This window comes from Piliocolobus tephrosceles, chromosome 13 (genome assembly GCF_002776525.5).
Source record: "Piliocolobus tephrosceles isolate RC106 chromosome 13, ASM277652v3, whole genome shotgun sequence".
In the NCBI taxonomy this organism is placed as follows: Eukaryota; Metazoa; Chordata; class Mammalia; order Primates; family Cercopithecidae; genus Piliocolobus; species Piliocolobus tephrosceles.
The window spans coordinates 52,132,107-52,158,634 of record NC_045446.1 but is presented as its reverse complement, the minus strand read 5'-3'; the positions used below and the strand labels follow the sequence as shown (position 1 = coordinate 52,158,634).

General features: G+C 43.1%; 1 protein-coding gene across 1 annotated transcript in view; it reads left to right on the top strand.

Annotated features, from left to right (window-relative positions):
• Window positions 1-26,528, top strand: part of PARVA (parvin alpha) — a 188,358-nt gene that overhangs the window by 147,609 nt on the left and 14,221 nt on the right. The window contains exons 6-11 of the mRNA XM_023230825.2: window positions 6,801-6,941; window positions 14,971-15,086; window positions 19,682-19,740; window positions 22,709-22,728; window positions 24,280-24,341; window positions 24,984-25,052. Coding sequence (XP_023086593.1) covers window positions 6,801-6,941; window positions 14,971-15,086; window positions 19,682-19,740; window positions 22,709-22,728; window positions 24,280-24,341; window positions 24,984-25,052 — 467 coding nt within the window. The remainder of the gene's footprint in view (window positions 1-6,800; window positions 6,942-14,970; window positions 15,087-19,681; window positions 19,741-22,708; window positions 22,729-24,279; window positions 24,342-24,983; window positions 25,053-26,528) is intronic.

Sequence of the window (26,528 nt, the reverse complement as noted above, 5' to 3'; positions counted from 1 at the left end):
GAAGCTCAGTGAATCCCAAATAGGATAAGTAGTGACAAATCTACACCTACACACTTTGCAGTGAAACCTAAGAACACTGAAGACAAATGATTAAAAGCATAGAGGAAAAAAATAGATTATTTATAAAGGAACAACAGACTGAAAGCTGTCTTTCACAAGGAACAAAAAAAAGCCAAAAGATATTAATATTGAAGATATCAAAACACTTTGATGTCTTTAAAGTGCTGACAAAAATGATCAACTTATAAATTCATACACAGCCAAAAAAAAAACCTGTTAAAGTTAAGAGAGGCGGCTTTAAAAAGTTAAGAGAGGCTGCCTGCCATGGTGGCTCACACCTATAATCCCAGCACTTTGGGAGGCCAAGGCGGATGGATCACGAGGTCAGGAGATCGAGACCATCCTGGCTAACATGGTGAAACCCTGTTTCTACTAAAAATACAAAAATTAGCTGGGCGTGATGGCGGGCACCTGTAGTCCCAGCTACTCGGGAGACTGAGGCAGGAGAATGGCGTGAACCCGGGAGGCAGAGTTTGCAGTGAGCCAAGATCGTGCCACTGTACTCCAGCCTGGGTGACAGAGTGGGACTCAGTCTAAAAAAAAAAAAAAAAAGTTAGGAGAGGCCGGGCTCAGTAACTCATGCCTATAATCCCAGCACTTTGGGAGGCTGAGGCAAATGGATCCCCTGAGCTCAGGAGTTCAAGAATAGCCTGATCAACATAGTGAAACCCCATTTCTACTAAAAATACAAAAATTAGCCAGGCAGTAGTGGCATGCACCTGTAATCCCAGCTACTTGGGAGGCTAAGGCAGGAGAATCGCTTGAACCCGGGAGGTGGAGGTTGCAGTGAGCCAAGATCAAGCCACTGCACTGCAGCCTGGGTGACAGAGTGAGACTATGTCTTAAAAAAAAAAAAAAAGAGAGAAAGGCATTTTCAGTAAACACAAACTGAGAAGGTTTGCTACCAATAGACTCCCACAAAGGAATTTCTAAAGAATGTACAATAGGAAGGAAAATGAACCCCCCAAAAATATCTACAATGCAATAGTGAACAAAGATTATCATGGTGGGTAGATCAAAGCCATAACTAAATGAATATAGAATCATCACAATAATGTCTAATTTGTTAATTAAAACAAGATAGAATCAGAATCCCATACAACTACAGCACATAAATCAGGAATTATGTGATTGAAGTCAAAGCATGTTGAGGTCTCTGTATTGTTTAGCATGTGGGTAAAGATATTAATTAGCTTAATACTTCATTAAGTTAAATATGAATGATGAATTTTCTATCATAAATACTGAAGTAATAGAGTATATAACCTCCCTACTAATCATGGGGAGAAAATGGAATGAGAAAGAATAAAAACATTAATCCAAAGAAAGCAAGGATGGAAGGGGGAGAAGAATCAGAAAACCCACTAAATAGAAAGTTCAGAATAAGTTGATAGAAGTGAATCCAAGTATACTGGTACACTCAATATCAGACTAAATAACAAAACAAATTCTTGCCAAATACTATATACAGGAGATAGTTTTGTTTTGAGACAGGGTCTTGCTCTGTTGACCAGGCTGGAGAGCAGTGGTACGATTACAGCCAACTGTAGCCTCTACCTCCCATGCTCAAAAGCAATCCTCCCATCTCAGCCCCCCAAGTAGCTAGGACTACAGGCGTGTGCCACCATGCCCAGCTAAGTTTCTTATTTTTTGTACAGGCAGGGTCTCACTATGTTGCCCACCCTGGTCTCCAACTCCTGGCCTCAAGCAGTCCTCCTGCCTCCGCTTCCCAAAGTGCTGGGATTACAGGGGTAGAGCCACCATGCCCAGCCGAGATAGTTTTAATAAATGAGGGACACACAAAGGTTGAAAGAAAAAGGGTGGAAATAATTATGTATACTGGACTAATTTTTTTAAAGCTGGGGTAACTATTTTACATCATACAAAATAGACTTTAAGGCAAAAGGCATTACTGCAGAGAGTCACTACATATTAATAAGAAATTAAAGTCACTAGGAAAATATAGAAATTTTAAACTTATATGTACTTTTGTATATCAAATACTTAAAAATTTAAAATGATAATCATTACTTCAAGAATTTGACAAACCTATCACAGTGGTAGTTTTTAACGTACTTCTCTTAATAACATATTAAGAAAAAAGTTCATAGAGAATGTTTGATCAATAACTAATCTGCATGTAGCATATGATACCCTGCAAACTGTATTCTTTTCAGCTGCTCATGGAACACTTAACGAAATTTCACTATGTCCATAAAGCAAACCTCAAAAATTAGTATACAGACCAAATTCTCTGACTACAGTGCAAGTTTCTCTCCTAATATACTTGGAGACAGAAGTATTTTTTAAACAACTCAGGAATTGCTCATGCTGGAAAGAGTATTTTACATATTTTAGTTCTTGAAGGGTGGTTACATTAATATAGTGTGGTATATATGACAACTGTGTTTGTTAGAACATCTCAGTTCTCCCACCATTCAGGGTAATTGAGTTTATTCTGCCTTGTCTTTATGCATCAGAACTTTTGAATACTGTTTCATTGTTTTCTATGTATAATCTCTCCAAAAGCAAATTTGGGTAATACCTTCAAAAACAACTCAAAGATTCACAAAATAATCCACCTGAGAAAATTTTCTAAATCACATCCTATCAATTTCAAAATCATGCCTAATACTTATGAAGAGTTAAATTAGTTATGAACAATTTGTGTAACTATGGAAACATGAGAGAAACAGTTTCCTTGAAGAGTAAAACTTCAGCAACAGAAAACTTTATGGAACTAGCTGAAATTAGCCCACAAAAGAACATTATCTTTAAATCCTTAGTAACGTTGAGTAAATTACTATTAAGCTATAGAAATATTTGAGTGGGCCTCTTATATTTTAAGGGTTGAATACCTTAAAGCTAAAGGAGGGGTAGGAATAGCAGAAGTTCTCAAACTAATCTTTTATTTAAAATGTCAGAAAATTAAAATATGTCACATAAGTCTGCAAAATAGAGGTAACAGTGTTTTATTTGCATACCTAGAGAATGCTGAAGACTCAAACCGCAATAGAATTAATAAAGGGATTTGGTAAGATGACAGCATACAAGGAAAAAATCTGTAAGGCAATAGCTTTCATGTTTACCAGCAGTAATCAATCAGTAATACATACACACACACACAAGATGTTTATTGTGACTTTATTACAAATAGGGAAAATGTGGGTTAAAACCTGGCTGTATGTCAAGTTATAAGTCGTATAATGCAATATGCAGTTTTGAAAAAGAATGAGTTATATTCATATATTGACCTAAAAAGACTTATGATATATATATGAGTGGAAAAAAGCCAATAGCAAAAATATATATACACTATAATCTCATTTTTATTAAAAGAGAAAGAGAAGTCCGGGTGCGGTGGCTCATGCCTGTAATCCCAGGACTTTGGGAGACCGAGGTGGGTGGATCTCTTGAGTCCAGGAGTTCAAGACCAGCCTGACCAACATAGTGAAACCCCATCTCTACTAAAAATACAAAAATTAGCTGGGTGTGGTGGCGCATGCCTGTAATCCCAGCTACTCAGGAGGCTGAGACAGGAGAATACCTTGAAACCGGGAGGCGGAGGTTGCAGTAAGCTGAGATTGTGCCAGTGCACTCCAGCTTGGGCAACAGAATGAGACTCCATCTCAAAAAAGAAAAAAAAAAGGAGAGAAAGAATATTAATATACACACAATAAGAATTACTTCGAGATATATTTTTATGCAAATCCACTTAATATCAATGCCTAAAATAAAATATCCAACAGCCAAAATTAAAAGCAGGAAGATAAACCCAAAGCATAATGACTAAAATGGAAAGAAGTAAAGCAGAATTACATTCCATAAAACATTTGCAACGCAAAACAAAGCCACAAAAATGCTTCTCCTAAATAAGAAATACCAGATGCTAAAAAAAAAAAAAAAAAAAAAAAAAAAGGAAAAAATTTAATCTTAGGAAGAATGCACTACAATTTTAGTATCATAGACTAGTTAAATATATTAGTGGAAACAGAAAAGCAATGGATGCTTCAGTAAGTAAGGTGTGAAATCCAATAATGGAAAACACATTTCTCTAAACTCCTAACACTTCTGACACCAAATGTGTGGGCTTTCCACACTAAGCAGTTTTCCAGTTCTCTGTGGACACCAACAGGGTGTCCTACAATTTAATGTTGATACTACTGGCCCAAAGTTAGCACAGCCCTCACAGGTTAAGGGCTCGGTGCCACAAGAGTGTCCCCACTTCAGTTGGCATTCACCAAGTTCAGACCTCCCGTAATTCTGACCAACTAGCTATAATAGATTAGGGGTTTCCAAAACCCCTTCCTCAGATATGATTATTTGCTAGAATGGCACACAGAACTCAGGAAGGCACTTAGGTGTACTAGTCTATTATAAAAGATAAAACTCAAAATCAGCCAAGAGGAAGAGATGCATAGGGCATGGTCTGTGGGAGAAGCACAGAGCTTCCATGCCTTCTCATGTGCACAACCCTCCAGCACCTTCATATATTTACCAACCAGGAAGTCCTCTGGACATTTTCGGCCAGACTTTTTATGAAGTGTCATTAAGTAGGCATAATTGGTTAAATCACTGGCCATTGATAAGTGACCTCCAGCTTCCCTCCCCTTTCTCATGGGCCGGGGGTATGAGGCTGAATGTTCCAATCCTTTAATCATACGCTTGGTTCTCCTGGCAATCAGCTCCCCCATCCTCAGAACTTTCCAAAAGTTGCCTCATTATCATAAACTCAGATGTAGGTAAAAGGGGCGTGTTATGAAAAACAAAAGATGTTCCTTTTACCTTAATCATTTTAGAGCTTTTTCAGGAACTGGGGACAAAACCCAAATATTATAACAAAAGATGTCACTATCATCTTTCAGAAAGTTACAAGGGTTTTAGGAGCTCTGTGCTAGGAAGGGGGATCAAGGAGACAAGATGTATATTTCTTATGTCATACCATTTTTTAAAAAATAAAGATGAAATAGACAACTGTGCAAGAAAAAGTTATTGACCTAGAAAACAGACTCAGAGACCTAAGCTGAAAATCTGTTCAATGCCAGATTTTAAATATGAAAATGTATAGACAATGATGTAATACAGCAGAGCTAGCAAATAAGTGGCTCCTCCTCGCTCCTCTCCTCCCCACCCAACTCTCTCTCACAACAGTCATCAGTAATCTTTGCCTGCAATCTTTTCCTCTGAGCCAAGACAAGACCAGAAGGTTCTTAACCTAGCATTTTGGGCAGCCTCTCTCCAATGCTTGTAGTTACAAAGTAAGATTAAAATAATTTGCTTCTATAGAGACAATTACATCATCCAAAAATAATGGGAAAAAGTGAAAGAAAATAACTTGTCATTTTTTTAGTAGGAGAGGATCCAAGATAAGAATTCAGCCTAAAAATGGATAAGGCACACACAAGGTCTCTTCAAGATGTAAGAAGACATTTAGATATATTCTTATTAAATCCCTGAACTTTAGAGATAGAGATGGCTTGAGACAACTAAGGAAAACATTTCAGGCCATCACAGGTAAGAACAGCTTGAGATTATCCTACTGAGGTGCTTAAAAAAAAATTCACAAATCCACAGAACCTGCATAAATTCTCCATTGGGCAACTTTATCTTCAAAGAATGACTCAAGGGGCATTTGGCTTAGATAAACCACAGTTATTTAAAAATAAATAATGTAAACATTAGGAGAAATATTGATACATAGTAAAATTTAATTTGTATAGCAGCCCTTAAAAATTAGAAAAGATATTTTAAATGCGTGCAGTTCTGTCAATCTTAAATGAATTAGAACCGATTAGGTGAGTTCCAGTGGTAGACAACCAATTTCCTGTTAAGGAGTCCAAAGTTGTTTTTTTCTTTGTAATAGATTAAAATATGAATTTAGATTAATAAAATGATTAGACTGAGTTTTTCCTTTAAGTATTAAGGTGTTGTGTCATTGCATTAAAAAACCATTGATTTTAAAACACACCATTATATAAGTACCACTCAGAAAGAGAAAAATCACTTTAAGCTATTACTCAATGCTTTCTTGTTGCTGACAATTTTTATTTTATCCTTTTTGAAGGTGCTCATGTAGGCTTATTGAGACATGTAAGTAATCATACTATGAAGAGCTATGAGCAAGTTCACGCCTATGGAAACAATGATAACTCTTAGACCTTCCACCTAACGGGCAGCCATTGTAGGATGCCAGTAAGACACAACCTGACTTTAGGGATGTTAAAGTGTGGAAAATATGTGCCTTAGAATTGATTAAATATGACACATTAAGTAAGTTACCTTCCAGGTGGGTTTAAAAGGAAAGAAGGTACTTAAAACAGATAAATATGATTGGATGTGACACAGACTATACTACAGGAATGTACAAAATGCCTTGACTCACTCTACAGAGAAGGTTTTCCAGTCGGAGCACAGAGATGTCCTTGGAGAAAGTAGAATTGAAAAGAAGGAGAAAACTCCAGAATGATAGAGTTCAAATATGACAGGCTAGGTAAAATGCCCCTGGGATCTGGGGATTCAAGTCATGATCACCAGGCTCTTACAGTACTGATGCTGCTGGTGCCACCATAAGGTGATGAGGGGACAGCAGTGTCCCTCTGCTGGTAGGCATCCAGTATCTATTGTTGCGAGAGTGCATGCATGCATGAGTGCATGAGAGACCGAATAAGTGAGTAAGTGCATGCGGTAGGGTTGTCCGGGGCCCAGTATAACAGCTGTTCTTTTTCCCTTGTCACCCTCAGAGAAACTGGAGAGCGAGAAGCTAAATGTGGCTGAGGTCACCCAGTCAGAGATTGCTCAGAAGCAAAAACTGCAGACTGTCCTGGAGAAGATCAATGAAACCCTGAAACTTCCTCCCAGAAGCATCAAGTGGAATGTGGATTGTGAGTTGAACAAAGGAAAGGGGCACCATTAAACAATCCCTGCCATGGGGCTTCCCCAAGAAGCCATCCATAAGCTTGGCAGGCTTTGGGGGAGGGGGGCCAATCTCATTTATCTTTGAACAAGATGCCCCGCTTCCTTAGAACTTGGAAGAAGTTCCGTACATACCCTTGGGGGAAAATAACAAAATGTCAAAATCTCACGTTCCTCTTCTGTAAAAGGCTTTCCATAGAAACCTCATGTGAAATGGCAAAGGGAAGGAAACTCATTCACTGAGCTACTTCTTCTAAGTCCCAGCACAGCCTTTTGAGAAAGCTGTTGTCTGCCGCTTGGAGAGGCTTGGAAAGCTGAGGTCCCCACATCCACACAGCTGAGAAGCAGGGAGCAAGGATTCAGCTCTGTCTATTGCAAAGCCCACACCTTTCTAACCCCCCTTCATTTTCTAGAAAGAGCAAAGATATGGCTGAGATCATAGGCACTGGAACAAGATGTTAAAATTCAGCTTTTTACAGCTAGCATAGCTCAGAGACCTCAGAAAGCATACATTATTAGTTTATAATAATTATTAGTCTATAAATTATTAGTTCATTTGCTGCTTCAAAGGCCTGGTGTCTAATACAGACTTAATGAGTCCCTATCAGAATTAATCAGGGGATTAGGTGAATCTAGCAGTAACAACTGGATTCCAAAGTTTATTGTAATAGATAAGAATAGGAACTTAGATTAATAAAAGATTAGATTAGACTGTGTTTTGCCTTCAGGTATTAAGGGGTTAAGTACTATGCTTTATTGCGTCTAACTTATACAACTTCAAATCAACAGCCCCCTACGAAAAAAAAGAAAAGAAAAAACCTTTCAAACTTGGGAAAGAAAAAGGAATCTTCACCTCTAAAGTTAGAAACCCAGTAACTGCCAGTCACAATCTCTCCAGCAGGTCTCTAACATCTGACATTGGGGCGGAGACACCAAGTGCCTCCTCAACATAATTACGCATTTTTGTGCACAGCGTGATGAGCTACTTTGCACAGCAGTGTGATGCTGGGAACAGGGCACAGGGCATTCTCTGCCCGCAGAGGGAGACACCTGAGGGCAGGAGGAGGGGAGGCCTGCTCTGGGCCCTAGATGCTATCAAGGAGAGGGGCTGTTTCCTGTGTTCCAGGAATGCTAGTATTGTTCATGGGGGAGAACAAAGCAGTGCAGGGAGGTTGATGACTAGCTTGAGAAATGTGTCTGCATTTTTAAAATCCACAGTAGTCATAAACATTCGAGAAGTCCTCTAATGAAGACTGCTGCTTAGTTTGGTTTGATCTTCTCTCTCACTCCTTTGAATATGGACCATCTCCCTGTACCCCTCCAAAAAAACTAAGTCAAACATCATTTAGCTTATCATGGCACCCAATCTGGGAAAGGCTGAGATAGAAGAACAGAGTCTTTTATTATTATTATATATATATATATTTATTTTGTAGAGAGTCGCTGTGTCGCCCAGGCTGGAGTGCAGGGGCGTGACCTCGGCTCACTGCAACCTCTGCCTCCCAGGTTCAAGCGATTCTCATGCCTCAGCCTCCCGAGTAGCTAGGATTACAGGCATGTGCCACCATGCCCGGCTAATTTCTTTTGTATTTTACTAGCGATGGGGTTTCACCATGTTGCCTAGGCAGGTGTCGAACTCCTGAGCTCAGGCAATCCACCCGCCTCAGCCTCCCAGAGTGCCAGAATTATAGGCACGAGCCACCACACCACACCTGGCCTAGAACAGGGTCTTTTAAAGCCACATGAAGAACATTGTCTCCAGTGGCTTTGAATGATTTGTTTGGTTTATGATTACTTTAATTTCTTATTGGGAAATGTGTGCAAGAAAAATCATCACTTATATTACCATGCTAATCTAACTGTTTTCATTTGTTTGTTTCATTTTACTTGTTTCATTTGTTACTAGTTACATCACTGCATCATTTTGCTTGGTCAGGTCATATACACTTTTTTTTTTTTTTTTTTTTTTGAGACAGAGGATCGCTGTGTTGCCCAGGCTGAAGTGAAGTGGCACGATCTCAGCTCACTGCAACCTCTGCCTTCCGGGTTCAAGCAATTCTCCTGCCTCAGCCTCCTTAGTAGCTGGGATTACAGGGGTGCCCCAGTACGTCCACCTAGTTTTTGTATTTTTAGTAGAGACGGGAATTCGCCATGGTCAGGCTGGTCTCAAAGTCCTGACCTCAGGTGATCCACCTGCCTCGGCCTCCCAAAGTGCCAGGACTACAGGCATGAGCCACTGCACCCAGCCCAAGTCATAATACACTTTTGTGTTTTGTTATTTTTCTCTTGATGTTACATTACACGTATTTTCTACATTCCCTCGTGGTCTTTGTAGTTAAACTTTTTGATAGTTGTTTCTATTTCATAGGGTAGATATCCCATAGTTAACTTAAATCCTAGGTTGATGTTGATGCCTATCCTTTTAGGATGTTTCCCTAACTATTTCTAATATCAGATAGCACCAAACTGAATGTCTTAGCTTGTGCCTCTTTTTGCTTCTCTTGAATTACTCCCCTTAGATAGATTTCCAGAACTGAGATGGATTACTAGGTCAGAGGGAATAATTATCTCATCTAGGTGGCTAGCTCCCTTTGATGCCTTGGGGCTTTTGGAGAGCTGGGCTTGTTTACAAAGTCACAGTGGCTTCTTCCATAAGGAATGTGGCAGGCACAGCTCCTGGAGGAAAAGCTCTGTCTCCTCCTGTCTCAGTTACCTTCCCTGGATGTAAACCTGAGGACACTGTGGCACCTCTCCACTTAGGATGAGGGTGGTAGGGACAGGCTGCTGAGTTACCAAGGTCCTTGATCTGGGGCTTTAGGGATTTCTTCCTTTTTTTTTTTTTTTTTTCTAATTCACAACAGTAATTTTCATTATTGAAAATTTACAAAGTGCAGATCAAATAAATTTAAATATTAACATTTAACATTTATTATGCTTATTGTATGTCTTGTACTCTTCTAAACACTTTATGTATTTTAATCTTTGTAATCTTCACTCACCCACCTGAAGTAAGAATTCTTTTATTCCCATGTTACAGATGGGAAAATCGGGGGAAAGAGAAGTTAAGAAACTATGAAGGTAACCTTCATGAGGGCAGGGACTTTTGTCTTTTCACTGCCCACCTGGAGATAAGAACCGTGAACACTGTGCTGTGTTCAAGTTCTGTGTGTGTCTGTACATGTGTAATAAGTAGTGTATAATATTTTATATATGTATATATAAAAAACTTTTAACAAAAATGAGATCAACCTGTTTATGTTGTTTGGAAGATGTATATATTGACAAATCATTAAATATTCCTCTATATGTCACTTTTAATACTATATAATGTGACACTGTATGGATCTACCACAATTTATTTAACTGATAATGGATTTTTAGATTTTTTTTCCGTTTTCCCACTGATATTAATACAGCTGGATGCATTCTCCCTGCTTGTAGCCATAATTACTTCTTTAGGATAAATACCCAAGAGTGGTATTTTAGGGCCAAAGGGTGGGAGCATTTTTAAGGTCATAATACATAATGTTAAATTACCTCCAGAAAAATTGCACCAATTTCTGTTTCCACCACAGGACATGTTTGGAAGACTGTTTCTAACTCGACAGCCTTGTTTTAAATACTGCTTTCCCGCCCTAGAGTGACACTTAGCCTTGCAGCTGCGGTTCCTGGCTTGCATAGTGAGGCCTAGGTGCTTGCTTTTACCCCATATGTTGCCCTCCTGACTTGACTGCGGGCACATGTTGGCCTCAGCTTCTGTTGAGCACCAGGGAAAAAATTCCCAGGAGATGTGTTGAGAGGCAGCAATGATGAGGGTGCACAGATGTTCAACAGTGGGTAGACTGTTTTAATTTAAAAAATGGCATATTTTTATTCTAAAGAATATTTCAAAACAGGAAAAAAGGCTGGGCACTGTGGCTCACACCTGTAATCCCAGCACTTTGGAAGGCCAAGGTGAGTGGATCACCTGAGGTCAGGGCTTTGAGACCAGCCTGGCCAAACGGCAAAACCCCATCTCTACTAAAAAATACAAAAATTAGCCCAGCATGGTGGCACATACCTGTAGTCCCAGCTACTCGGGAGACTGAGGCAGGAGATTCACTTGAACCCAGGAGGTGGAGTTTGCAGTGAGCCAAGATTGTGCCAGTGCACTCCAGCCTGGGTGACAGAATGAGACTCCATCTCAAAAAAAAAAAGAGGGGGAAAAAAAAAAACTATCAGGCTGGGCACAGTGGCTCACACCTGTAATCCCAGCACTTTGGGAGGCCAAGGTTGGGTAGATCACCTGAGGTCAGGAGTTTTGAGACCAGCCTAGCCAACATGGTGAAACTCTGTCTCTACTAAAAGCACAAAAATTAGCCAGGCATGGTGGCACGTACCTATAATCCCAGCTACTCGGGAGGCTGAGTCGGGAGAATCACTTGAACCAGGGAGGAGTTGGTTGCAGTGAGGTGAGATCCAGTCATTGCACTCCAACCTGGGTGACAAGAGCAAAACTCCATCCCCCCCAAACAAAAAAACTATCTTTCCACTCTAGCATAAATATTTTCGTTTTTTAAAATATATTCCTTTCCAAATGTTGGCCACAAGCACGTTTGTGTGTGTATATGTAGATATACATACATTTGTATATGCTTTTATGTATGCATATATCCATAAATGTATATTTATAGCTATGTATATTGCACACATATACACATGTATATAGATATATACACATATATACACATACACACATATATAGCTATACTGTCTTACCTATGATTTTCTTTTTTTTTTTTTTTTTTTGAGACGGAGTCTTGCTGTGTCTCCTGGGCTGGAGTGCAGTGGCCGGATCTCAGCTCACTGCAAGCTCCGCCTCCCGGGTTTTACGCCATTCTCCTGCCTCAGCCTCCGGAGTAGCTGGGACTACAGGCGCCCGCCACCTCGCCCGGCTAGTTTTTTGTATTTTTAGTGGAGACGGGGTTTCACCGTGTTAGCCAGGATGGTCTCGATCTCCTGACCTCATGATCCGCCCGTCTCGGCCTCCCAAAGTGCTGGGATTACAGGCTTGAGCCACCGCGCCCGGCTATGATTTTCAATGCATGCAAACTATTCATTATGTGGACATACCATAACTTCTTAAAGCAGTGGTTATTCAACTATGGTTGGTCCAAAACTAGGGATTTGCAAGGAGAAACTCTAGCATCACCAAGGAGAAGACAAGAAGTCATGGGTAGGCTGCAGTTAGGACTCCAGAATCCTTACTTTAACCAGAGCAGTTGTACTTTTTTCATGAGTTTTAACTATCCACTTCTAGAACAAAGGATTTCTGTGCTTAATATTTAAAAGTTTGAAAACTGCTGATCTAAACCATCTTCTTGTTATTGGACATAGTGTTTTCCAGGGTTTTAAAAAATTATAGTATATTACACAGTAACATCTTAGTACACGTAGTGTAGTATGTATGTGTGTGAGACTATAGACTCTTTCTTTCTTAAAAAGTCCCGGGAGGATAGAGCATTCATTGAACGAGTCTGATGTCTATATGATGCTTACGATATAGCTCTGCATTGCTCACCAAGACAGTGGAGATGGTGTACAATGTCACCAGGGGATAAGAACAACTTGTTTGATCACAACTTTTCTAGCATTATATTTTGCCATTAAAGGGGAGAGGGGTAGCAAATGTTCTTACAACCCTCACTGACGCCAGGTAGTGGGCCGGTAGTTCTGATCATTAGAGCAAACCTGGATTGGCCTCTGATGGTGACCACACCATGTCAGTGGGTCACAGTGGGTCAGTGCCACATCAGGATCTTTGTTTGAGGCTGTAAGTCTGGGTAAAACTTAGCTAACAAGGCCCGAAAGCCCAAAATGGAAACCTTCTGGAAGGCTAGGAGTTCAGAGCAGTTCAGCTTCTGTTTGTGGTGATGGTGAGCTGCTGTTCATAATCAGTAGAAAACCTTCTTTGAAGTAGCAGTGATAACAAGAAACCCTAATGAGTTACAAAGGAATGTCTGAATCATTCTCTTTTCTTGGTGATTTCTCAAAGCTTCTGCTAAAGCAGACTCACTGATCCCAGGGAAGACAGAATAACATCCTAATAATGGGCCTAGTGCATGCGAAATACACAAAATAGGCATTTTTTTGTTATTCCCTTAAATGCCCCCTGTAATGAAGAGCCGTGAAGCTGGTAGGACTGTGAAGGCAGGCAAAATATCTGGTGAATCTTCCCTTTGATGAGAAAGAAAGGGAAGAAAGCTGGCATGTTTTAGTTGCCTAGGTGCCAGGTAATTTCACATAAGGTATAATAAAAAAAAAAAATCAGCCATCCCTGGGCACGTGCTGTGTTCCAGGAGCATCAGAGAGAAAACTCCCAGGAGACATGTTGAGAGGCAGGAATGATAGGGGCGCACAAATGTTCAACAGTGGCTAGAATTTGTTTTAATTGAAAAGATGGCAGATTTTTATTCTAAAGAATATTTTGAAATAGGAAAAAAATTAAGACTATCCACTCCAGTGTAACTCTTTTCTTTTTTTGGGGGGGGGGGGGGGGGGAAATCATTACAACCTGTACGTCCACATAGGTTCTGTTACCTCCATTTGTAAATATGAGCAAATTAAGGCTCAGAGGCCTTCGGTGGCCTAGCCTACCCAAGGCCATGTAGCCAGTAAATAAATGGTAGATTATAAAGGCTCCAGTCTGCCTGACCCTCTGTGCACCTCACTGAGTCTTTTTCTCCTCATCTAGTGAGAAAACTACAACCCAGTGTGACCCAGCCTTCTCTGGTGTAAATGGCTTGATTTTAACATGACTCAGCAGCTTTGGCAGCGCCCCGGCTCAGTAACATCCCATCCCAGCTGCTCCTTAAAGGGCATTGCCTACAGTGACCATAGTGACACTCACGCAAGTAACATAGCCCTTTGAATGTCTCTCTCATGCCTTCTTCCAAGGATCTTAAAACCCTGAGCCAAGGAAGAGACCTAGTGTTCCTGACTCAGAGTTTATTAAGGGCATGCTTTGTGTACAATCTTGAGACAAGCGTAGTAGTGATAATCCAAAGTTCATGGTTAAGTGGGAAGGGAGAAGGAGTGCAGAGCAGACATGCTTATGGTGATTGGAGTGGAGTGGGCAGGGACATGGGACTGGGCGAGAGCTGATGTGAGCTCAGAACTCAGCAGTTGTCAGGGTCCTGATGGGAACCTGGGATGAGAGAGGTGCTACGTTGGAAATGTGGCAATAATAGGCCCAAGAAGAGCCCCATGGGACCTGGCAAAGAACTGAGGGGGCCAGGCATGGTGGCACATCCCTGTAGTCCCAGCTACTCCACAAAGGCCAAGGCGGGAGGATTGCTTGAGCCTAGGAGTTCAAGGCTGCAGTGAGCTAGAATTGTGCCACTGCACTCCAGCCTAAGCAACAGAGCAAGACCCTGCTTCAAAAGTAAGAAAGATTTGAGGGGGCCCAGAGTGAGGCCTGTGATGACCACAGGTGTCCCCTGACCCTCAGGCATGGTATAAAGGGACATTGGGTGGATATATTAGGCTGCTCATGTATTGCCATTAAGAAAGGCGTGAGGCTGGGTAATTTATAAATAAAAGAGGTTTAATTGGCCAGCATCTGCGTGGCTTCTAGGGAGGCCTCAGGGACCTGTTACTCATGGCAGAAGGCAAAGTGGGAACAGGCACTTCATATGGCAAAAGCAGGAGCAAGAGAGAGAGTGGGCGGTGGGAAGGGGCCATATACTTTCCAACCACCAAATCACATGTGAGAGCACGAGTGTACTTATCACCGAGGGGATGGCACTAAGCCATTCATGAGGGATCCACCCCCACGATCCAAATACCTCCCACCAGGCCCCACCTCCAACACTGGGGATTACATTTCAGCATGAGATTTGGGCAGGGACAAATATCCAAACTCTGTCAGTGGGGGTACTGCTACACTTTGAACATCTGCTTATATTGCCTAGAACCTAGAAGAAGATACTATAATTTTTCAATCTTCTTTCATTTCAGCTGTTCATGCCAAGAGCCTGGTGGCCATCTTACACCTGCTCGTTGCCCTGTCTCAGTATTTCCGGGCACCAATTCGACTCCCAGACCATGTTTCCATCCAAGTGGTTGTGGTCCAGGTAAGACAGATAACACTACAAACATCTGTGTCTTTAAAGAGTCGTGGAGGTGGAGTTCCTGTGGTGCGTCGAGTAGATCATTAGAAAGATGGCTGCATGAAGGCTGAGTGAGCTTGGATGTGCAGCATATTGGGAGGCACTGAGTGAGCTTTCTGTTGCGTGTTGGCTTCCCCTGGTAAGTGTACACAAGATGGAAGAGCGTGTGCTTGTGTATAGATAGCTTTGTGTGGGGTATGTGCCTATGGTTTATGTGTTTTTTGTCTTGTTTTTCTAAGACCACCAGAGCGAGCAAAAGAACCAGCAAGTAGGCAGAGGTCAGGCGCAAAACTGCAAGTTTATTTTAGTAACCCAAGGTGTGGAGAAGAAGTCTGTCGGCCTCCGGCAAAGAAGGCCGGCAGAGTTCCCCTCCCCCAAGCTCTGGGACGGAGTTCCGACAGTTCCGACAGCAATGAGAAACTGGGAAGTCCACGTGGCTTAATGGCGGAGAGCCGCTTTTCTAGGAGTGGGAGGGCAATAGGTGGGGCATGGGCGTGTCAGGGGCGTTCCACAGGTGCGACCAGGTAAATCTTGGTCTCTTCAGATTGACGTCACCTGGCGCATGCCCAGTTGGTCTGCACCCTCCCTGGGCGCTGGCTGCATTTTCGCACGCGCGGGAAAAGTTGGGGGGGGGGAGGGATGAAGAACCCGGATGTGCACCATCTTGCCTCCGTTCGTCCAAACATTTTTGTCTGTAAGTTTTCTGTGTAACGCGTAGTTGAGGGTGCTGTGTGTCATGGGGTCAGGAGGAAAGTGTGTGTGTGTGTGTGTGTTCAGGAGTGTACAGGTGCCCTGCAAATCATGGAGAACCATACTATTTTGGTTAAACAAATGATACTTAGGTATGGGGAGAAAGATATCTGTGCATATAAGGGAGTGTGTGTGTACATATGCATGTGTTTGAGAGAGACCCCAACTGGCCATGTCTGTATTGAAGGCACTGCCACTTTTCACCCACCCACAGAAGCACAGCTGGGATCTCAAGTCATCTTTTCCAGATTGTTGGATGGAATTTCCATTCACATATGGCTGTGTAATTTCCACAATGAGGGTGTGCTCTCTCCCTGTGACTATCTCACTCTGCTCCTAACCCCATTAAATACCCAAATTCAATTTTATTTTCCAACTTTATACCCATTTAGCAAAAGGTCATCCTTTTGTTTGCTTGTTTCTGTTCTTTTCCAAATAAACATGCAGCGAGGGAGAGTGCTCCATCTAAGCAGCTCCCTGGCGACCCAGGCTCTGGAATAGGGAATGATAACAGTGGCTCTGCCATCCCTTGGTGAGAAAAAGCCTTGAGGGCTGGTAGACTTCGCCCAATCAGATCAGGCCAGTTTCCAAGACAAAAGGCCTTTGAGTTGAACTTTCAGGGATCAGCTGTCAACAGGAGGAGAGGAGGAAATGGTCCTCCTAATCCACTGATCAGTTATCCCCCAATGAAAGACTGTTTCTTCCACACCTCTGAGTACTTAACTCCACTAAGCATCAAGAAGGTATAACAGGAATATGACACCTCGGCCCTGCCTGCTGAGGAGATAGGACTACAAATAAGAAGCAGAGAGGGCTCATAGAAAATGGGAATGTGTATGGCTCAGATACTGACTGCCACTGGCCAAAAGATCCTAATTGTCCTTGTTATTGAGCTCTTCAGTTGTATCAAACATGGCACTAAGCATTTTGTGTCTGCTGTGGATATGTGGCCAACTCAGAGTACTCTGGTTCAAGCATCTTCCTAGTGAGTCCAGGTCATCTCTATTGTGTTATTTTTACCAATCAGTAATGTGTGAATACAATTCTTTTTGTTTTTAAAAAGTACAATTAGGGAGGCAGGGATGAATAGGTGAACATGGTCCCCATAGGTGGGAGCACAGAGAGTTTTAGGTACATGTCACTGTACATTTGTCAAAACCGATAGAAGGGACAGCACCAAGAGTGAACCCTAATGTCAACTATAGACTTTGGGTGATAGTGACAACCGTATGAATTATAAGCTCATCAGTTGTTAAAAGTGTATCATTCTGGTGTAGGATGTTGAAAGTGGGTGAGGCCATGTACGTGTCAGGGCAGGGAATATATAGGAAATCTCTGTACCTTCCTCTCAATTTTGCTGTGAACCTCAGACTGCTCTGGAAAATATAGTCTTTTTTTTTTTTTTAAATCATGGTTCCTGGAACAGTTCATGAAAGAGTACTTTAAAAGTGACCATATATCACTAACATTGAAATTTTTTAAAATTATTTTCATAAGTAAACATACTGTTGTTATATTCATTTATACTAGTGCTCTTAGCACTAGAGGAGATAAATACTTTTATTTAAATTGCCCTTCTTTATCTTCTCTTTTGTGACAAATCCAGTCCAGTTCTTTGTGCATAAATTTGTTGAACATCATAAGACTTTTCTTATCCGCTAGAATAAACAGCCTCTAACAGAAATAATAAAATCTGCCTGTTGGAATTACTACAGACTGAACAACAACTGAAAATGTGAGCAGGAGAGAGGGCGCTTCTGTTTTGAAACAGTGGTCATTGCAAGCCTTGTCTCCTGCCTTATTTTGAGCTCAATTATAGGCCATCAGAAGGCTGTTGTCGGTTTAATTTCTCCTGTAGGCTGTTTTGTTAGCAGGAGGGAGAAAAGAGGACATGTTCCATAAAATGGCATTAATGCACATCAGGTTTTATGGGGTGTTTTTGCTTTATCAAGTTGAACAGGCACAGAAGCAAGACTCAGAATTGGTGGTGAGTCACAGACTGAACCACAGGGAGAACTCTTTAGGGAACAAATAATGGGTGGAGGTGAATCAGGATGCTGTGTGAGGGGTTATTTAACCCAGATTCCTTTCCCATTCTATGCAGAAGCATTTAATTTTGCATAAAGTTGGAGGTGAGGTTTTATCTCTGAATGGCCGTGGCAGGACAAGGACACAGATTCCATTAGCCCCACATGAAAACATTGCCTGTGTTGAAAGTGCATGTGGAAAGAAGTCCTGATTTATCTTCACCTGGTCCTCTTTAAATGATTGATTTTTTTTTCTTTTACTTCCTTTTTTTGTTTTGATCAGTCTATTCTTAATCTAAGCCAGATAAATTCTTGGCCTTATCCAGCTTTTCCTTTAGTATTTTGCAAGGACGCTGGATTCTGTGGCTGTTTGTGGAACTTTGGGCAGGAGGCTCGAGAAGGCAGGGCTCAGGTGAGCCACCCATGTGCAGAGGCTCCTTCCTTCTTCACACTCATCTCAGCCTTGGGGAGGGTGCATTTGCTTTGTCAATGCTTGCTCTGTCACAGCATCCTCCAGGTGTCTGGTGCTGGTGGTAGAGGGACCTAGTAGGATGAATCTCCCACCTCACACCCATCAGAAAGTCTTCCTGCACCCCAACATTACCTCCTTCATCAGCTCCCATGCCCACACAGTGCTATTTAAACCCTCCAAACTGGCACCCAGAGCTGCCCCAACTGGTGGTGGCTGCCCTCCCCCAGATGGCCTCTGGAACACATTTGTACATCCTGCCTCTGCCTCTTGGCTGGGGCCATTCCTCCCATTGAAATAACCCCTTCTCAGTGTCCAGCTCCAGCGCCCCCTCCACTTGGAAGGTTTCTCTGACCATTTCTAGCTAAAAGTGCTTGCTCCTGGCCTGCGTTCAGCACTTTCTGCAGAGGGTGACCACGTAATCTATTATTCGTGACACTTTTGAGATGAAAGCAAATCTTACTAATATGCTGGGACATCAGGGGGATAAACCAGGACTGTTTTGGGGAAACCGTTCAGGTGTCTGCTTCATCTACCCCGATTGACTCTAAGCTCTTCAAGGGCAGAAACTGTATCATATACTCCATAGTATTTGTTCTAACTCCAGCACAGGGCCTTGTACACAGAAGGCACTGATTAATGAACTAAACAAGAAAGAGGATAAGTTGATGGGAGAAGGGTGGACAGATGATGGATGGATGGACGGATGGACAGATGGTCAGATGGATGGATGGACGGATGAGTTTCTAACATACTTAACCTTGTCTCAGAGAATAAGCTTAGTTACCTGAGTGACAACTGTACTCCTTATTTAAAAGCTCCCATACTTATCAGTTAAGGAGAAAAAAAAAAAAAAAAACCCTCTCTCTCTAGTCTGAATTCCCTGAGTTGGCCTCAGTTCCTCCACCCAGCCCCCCAGTTAAATGTGTTTCTCAGCTTCCCTCTGTGGCTCCAGCTGGAGGGCAGACACACCCTGGCCTTCATTTCCATTTGGTTTATTGTGGATTACTCCAGGAGGCAAACAGTTTGCTTCCAGCAGAATGTCTTCCAATAAAGAAAGGAAAGATTCACCATCCAAGAAACAGCCTACTTGTTTGGACTAAACACTAATTGCACTTACGTCCTAATGGTTCAGTCCAGTCCCAGAAAATCAAGACCTCCTTTCACTTCCAGCATTATCTTATCTCGGGTACATTTCTTAAACACCAGTAACTTTCTCAGTGTCAGGAATGCTCATCAGTGTTTGTTTCTGTATTTTTCTAAAGCATAGTTTTCTCTTCTCCTCCCAACCCCTTTCCCCACCCCCATTTCAGAAACGAGAAGGAATCCTCCAGTCTCGGCAAATCCAAGAGGAAATAACTGGTAACACAGAGTATGTCAACACCATTGTTGCCAGCGATTCTGTAATGGAACACAGATGTTTCTCCGAAATTCATCCATTTGCTGATATTTAGTTTTCATTTATTGGGATTGCAGGAGGGATTAGACTTCAGCCAATGATTATAGTTTAGCCTTTTCCATGCATTCAAAACATGCCTCTCAATGCTTAAGGTACAAACTTGGGTGGGGAAGTGGGGAGAGGGAATTAGCAGTGATTGAAAAATTCTAATTTTGTGCCACTCCAGGAAAAAGTGTGCCCAAAAAAAGCCAACCCAGCATGAAATCGTCATGCCATAAACACTGGGTTGAATTTAAATTGTTAACCTTCAAAAGGACGTTTTTCTTCCTTTTTTGAATCGATTTGTTTGGTCACGTGCCATGACCCAGAAAGCCTGTCTGCCTTAGAGTTGTCTTTTGGTTTAGGGTGGTTTTTTTCCCCATTTATTTTTAGAAATTGGGATATTAGAACCTTTATCAAAAGTTTGCCCTGGGGAACAGGAGTTTTGTCCTCAAGCAGAAAAAAATGGATAGTGTGAGGTAAGTTTGTGATCACAAGAACTGAGCCCTGGCCCATGCAAAGCCAGGCAGTTAGCTTTCAGCACCCCTGCTCCCCAGACTTTTCTCTGAGGCCCCCTTCAACAAGAGCAGCATAGTGCAAAGAGCAAAGGCTGCAAAGCCAACCCAACTTGAGTTCAAATCCAGGCTCTGCCACTTGCTCGCCAGCTGAGTCCCTTAACCTCTCTGACCTCAGTTTCCCCACCCAGAGAGGTAGGGAGGATTTATTGTGGTCACAACTGTGACTTCGTTCCTTTGCCCTCTGAAGCTGCTGTTCCAGCTTTTCTCCAGCACAACTGACCCTTAACTCCCAAGCCCATCCAGTCTCTAGGAGGTTCCCGCCCTCTCCACAGCCATGGCTGCCACAGGAGTCCGGGGCACTGCCCATCTAGATCACATTGTGTACATGGCTTAACAAGGACTAAGACGCGTGGGCATTCCAGGCCAAGACTAGGGGCAAGAGATGTAGAGTGGCCTTTCCCAAGATGCCGTGTTTATGGCCGATGGAGACCCCATCAAGCAGCCTCCGTATCACCTCAGAGGCCAGTCTTGGTAGCCGAAGGGTCAGCTGATCTATAGGGCATACCTTGGCCTTGGTTCTGTGAGGGATGGGAGGAGCCAGGCCTGCTGGGAAAGGAGAATTCCTCACTGTCCCACCGCCCACCACCCCTCCCCCATGCTGGGCTTGCCTGTGCCCACTATTTCACCTCTGGGAAAGAAGACGACAGAGCAGAGAGGAGCATGGCCTGGGAGAAACTCCCGAACCAGGGAGTGTGAAGTTTCAGATTACGGAACAATCTCTCGGATGCATGTTATGCTTTCTATGGCCCCTCTCTCTGCCCCAAAGACATAAACATGGATGCAATGTCCTAATAATGACAACACAGTACAATTTCTGGGGCACTTTCCTATCTATTGATGTTCATAGTAAACACATGAAGCCATGATTACACCCACTAAAACCCTACAGCCCAAGGGTGAGGAAGGAGACTGTGCCCTTGGTTTATCCAGCACTTAACTCCAAGTTCATTCTTCTTTCCAGTGCACTGCTTGCACGTGCTCACTTAGTGGGTGACAGGTGTGCAGATGGATAAACCAATATAATAATCATTATGAGAACCAAAAGTGTATTTGGAAAAAAGTGTTTTCAGCATTTACTACATACTAGGAATTATGCTACAATATTTCTAGATATTAAATCATTTAATAATCACAACATCCGATTGAAGTATTTACCATAATTATCTTCATTTTAGAGATGAGAGACCTGGTGCCCAGAAAGGTTCATTAGCTTGCCCAAGGTCACTGTATGAGTTTGTTTTCACGCTGCTGATAAAGACATACCTGAAACTGGGAATGAAAAAGGGTTTAATTGGACTTACAGTTCCACGTGGCTGGAGAGGCCTCAGAATCATGGCAGGAGGCAAAAGGCTCTTCTTACATGGTGGTGGCGGCAAGAGAAAATGAAGAAGCAAAAAAGGAAACCCTGATATAAATCCATCAGATCTCATGAGAATTATTCATTATCACGAGAATAGCATGGGAAAGACCAGTTTCAATTAGTCTTTTCATGATTCAATTACTTCCTGTTGGGGTCCGCGCGTTTCCTAAACAAAGGAGTGAACACACAGGACAACACAAGACAAGACAAACATGCGGACCCCAACACTTCGCCCTAGGTCCCTCCCACAACACGTGGGAATTCTGGGAGATACAGTTCAGGTTGAGATTTGGGTAGGGACACAGCCAAACCATATCAGTCACACAGCAAAAAAAATCACTCAATCACTCAGTGCAATTTGAACCTCAATGATCTGTCTTTAAAGCTTGTGCTCTTGGTACTATGCTGCTTCTCTGCTATGAGTGTGGTTCCAGTTCCTGCACTCTTTGAGAAAACCTACCCTGGGTCAATGGCAGGTGCATCTTGGTGGGTACTACAGGATGGACAGGAGAGAGACAAAGCTGACCTGCCCACAGCAACCTAGGCAGGAAAATTCTACATTGAGGGGTTGCCTGAGCTCACTCATAAGAATTCTAAGATTTTCTGGTTGGAAATCTTCAGTCCCCTGAGTCCGATATTCTTTAACTGCAAGCAATAATATGAATTTATTTAAGGCAAAAAGTAATCCTTTGGGCATCACTGTGCCAGATTTTGCATGACACCACTATATCCGTGTAACGGGGGGGGAAATGGGTGGTAATGTGGTAAAGTCTCAATAATTGGAGGCCGTGCAGAATAAAATGTCAATGGAAGGAGGCTTTTTGAGTTCCTCAACCAAGAGCAGGTGGGTGGCAGGCAGCATGGGGTGGGCTTCCAGCAGTGATGGAGTGTCCTTTCAGAGGATTGGCCTCTTGTAAGGGACAAGAAAACAGTCACACTATTTTTTTTCCTCTTTTTCCTCCAGGGCTCTTTCCGGGAGGCATGGTAAGTCACATAAGAATGTCCCCTGGCACTGGTGGCTGCACTGGGGCTTTAGTTAATTCTGCAGCAGCTGGGAAGAACAGGCCCTCAGCTTGCCACCTGGATATATGTCTGCACCAGCCTGGGTGACATGGCCAGTTGGGTTGGGAGGGACAGCTTACTGGTGGGAAGAGGACTACCTACACCTGTGCAGTCGTCTTGAAATTTATCAGGCCATTGACCTTGCCATTTATGAAGCACTTTTGTAGCTATTGTTGTTCACAGTAAACATATGAAGCCACGATTATACCCCCTGAGACCCCACAGCCCAAGGGTGAGGGAGGAGATTATGATCTTGGTTTATCCAGCACTTAACTCCAAGTTGATTATTCTTTCCAGTACACTACTTGCAAGTGCTTATTTAGTGAATGATAGGTGTGTAGATGGATAAACCGATATAATAATCATAAAGAGAACCAAAAGTGTCCTCAGGAAAAAAAAAGGTTTTGAGCATTTACTATGTCCTAGGAAGTATGCTAAAATATTTCTAGATATTAAATCATCTAATGCTTATAACATCCCACTGAAATATTTACTGTAATTATCCTCATTTTAGAGATGAGAGACCTGGAGCCCAGAAAGATTCATTAGCTTGCCCAAGGCTTCTGGATGGGTCCTGGGCATTTTCAGGGCAGTTTTGCACTAATCATCTCATGCAAATAAAGGAAGACATGCACGAACACAGGGACTGTCCCCTCTCCCCACTCTGTCCTTCTAGAGACTGCCTTCTCTTCCTTCCCTCATCGCAGCCCCTAACATAGAGGCTGCAGCAAGGAGAATCCCCGCAGGGAGCATGGGTTTGCTATTTTCTATGATCCTGATATTTACTGTGGGTAATATTTTGAAATATTTCAACCATGCTAAAAATTATTCCCTTCAGGAGACCATGTTAGAGTTTACAGAGCACGCGCATGCTTGTTCTCACCCTTCATCCTCATGACAAACCTAAGGGAGGCTTATTTTTAAAATAACATTGTATAGAAGAGGAAACTAAGGCACAAAGAGTTGAAGTGGCCTAGATCACTTAAGAGGAAGAGCTCATATCCCATCCTGGAGCTCCCTGGCTCCCAGCCCTCTTCTCTGTGCCCTCTGCCAGCTTGTTTGTCATGGGTCTCCTGTTTTTGAAAATTGGGGGGTGAAATGATTTAATATTTGGATAACATTCCCCCTCTACTGAGGTTCAGAAACACCTGAACAATCGCTGAATCAGGGTATAATGGAACACAGTGAAGGGAAATGAGTAATCCCGGGTCACACTGCCTAAGAGAGCCCTGAGTCTGCCCCAACCCAATAATGTACTTGTGCATGGACACAGACACAGGCTCCCAGGGTGAGAATCCCCCCAAATCTTAGCCCCAAATCACATTCCGGAGTTCCCAGCAGTCTATACCCCAGAGGCTTCCCATCGGTCGTTGACCTTGTGACCTTGAGAGGCATGTGGCTCTGGGGTCCGAGGTGGGCTTCCCTGCCAGGAACCGGCTCTTGGGCTCCATGTTGTGTTTCCCTCTTTTTCAGAACGTGATGCCTTTGACACCTTGTTCGACCACGCCCCAGACAAGCTGAATGTGGTGAAAAAGGTGGGAAAGGGGTGTCTAGGACAGAGAGAGGGAAGCGAGATGCAGCAGAACATTGGGAAAACCCATCCCTGCAGCTCGGGAGCTTCCTGCTGGAACTGGTGGCATCACCTAATCTCTGCACACACACGGCTTTCCCCCTTGTCATCCATGTACCTGTCTGTTCCTTACTGAATGTTGCACCCGGGCTTTTTCCTCTCCATCAGCATGAGCAGCCTGTCTTCCCACCCAGGCTAACCCCAGCAATCCCAGTCCTCCCCGCTCCTCACAGAATTCCCTGTCTCCCTGGCCTAGCTAGGCACCTGTGCCGAAGAAAGGACAGGATGGAAAGACCCAGTGGAATCCTTTTATCTCAATTCCCCACTCAGACACTCCACTTGTCATTCTGCTTCTTGGGACCTCCTTGTTCCCTTACACACCCTGAGTTGTATGGGACTGCAAGACCTAGAGCCTGTGGCCCTCCCTGTGCACTCAAGGGCCTTTGCAGAGAGACCTTCTGGGCCCGGGGCTCTTGGCTGGGCCTGATCCCGTGCTTTCACCCTCACCCTCACCCTCGCCCTCACCCTCATGGGAGTCACGGGGCAGCCACGGGCTCCTGCACCAGTGCAAATCCCCAGCTCTGGGGCTGCTTTGCTTCTCTTTTAGACACTCATCACTTTCGTGAACAAGCACCTGAATAAACTGAACCTGGAGGTCACAGAACTGGAAACCCAGGTGGGTGACAGACCCCAGCACAGGTGGAGGCAGGGCCCTGCCCTACAGCCCCTGTTCCAAGTGCTCCACCACACATGGCCAGGAGGGCTTTCCCAGCTGAGGGGGATGAGGGCATGGGAATCTATCCTACTCTGAGGGGTGGACTGAATCTTTGTGGATTTTTTTCCAAATTTTTATTGTGAAAAGTTACAAGAATGAATACTCATATACCCTTCACCCGGATGCACCAATTATTAGTATTTGGCCACACCTTTCTCTGCACCCCTAAATGCTTGAGCATACGTCTCTCAAGAACAAGCACAATCTCTTAGATAGCCACAATACGGTTATCAAAGACAGGCCATTTTAACATAATACAATACATTAATCTGTTTAGATTGAATCATATGAAATTGCTGACATTCGACTTTTTTTTGTTTTGTTTTATTTTGTTTTTTGAGATAGAGTTTTACTCATGTTGCCCAGGCTGGAGTGCAGTGGCAAGATCTTGGCTCACTGCAACCTCTGCCTCCCAGGTTCAAGCGATTCTCCTGCCTCAGCCTCCCAAGTAGCTAGGATTACAGGCATGCGCCACCATGCCCGGCTAATTTTTTTGTATTTAGTAGAGACGAGAGTTCACCGTGTTGGTCAGACTGGTCTCGAACTTCTGACCTCAGGTGATCCACCCACCCTGGCCTCCCCAAGTGCCGGGATTATCCGCATGAGCCATCGCGACCAACCGACTGTTTTTAACCTACTAAAATGGCAACGTCATGTGGTTGGAAAAGACACTGTTCAGAGTTTGCCACTTGTCCAGTTTGCTCACATGCTGCATTTACTTGTCACGTCTCTTTAGGCTCTTTTTAACATAGAACAACTCCTTGGCCTTTCTTGTCGTGGCGTTGACACTTGTTGAAGCGTTCAGGCCAACTGGTTTATAGACTCTTTTCCCCACATATTAGATTCAGGTCATCATTTTCATTAACAGCACTCCCCAAGTAAGGCTGTGTTCTTCCTGCGGCATCCCAGGACGAGGCACTCTGTCCATTAGTGCCACTGCTAGTGATAACTTGGATTATTTGGTTACGGTGGTATTCACCGGACTTCCCTATTATAAAGTTATTTTTCCCCTCTTTATACTTAACTAATCTTTACTGGAGAGATACTTTGAGCGAGATGAATCCTGTTTCCCCACCTCCTTTTATTCTTGGTGACCTTCTGCCTTGTGCTTCTCTTTCAGTCATCTGGGAACCTCCTTTCATTCTTGGTGACCTTCTGCCTTGTGCTTCTCTTTCAGTCATCTGGGTACCTCCTTTTATTTTAAAGGCAAATGCCAGTCTGTTGCTGAGCTCCACCTGAGTGTGTCTAGACTGTGTGAAATGAGCTTCATATACTCTTGTAGGAAGTAAGGAACATTCTGGAAAAGTGACGCTTCCTTTAGTGAGCTAGAATGGGCCCTGGAATGATTAGCTCGTTTTTAAAGGGCAGGGAGTGCTA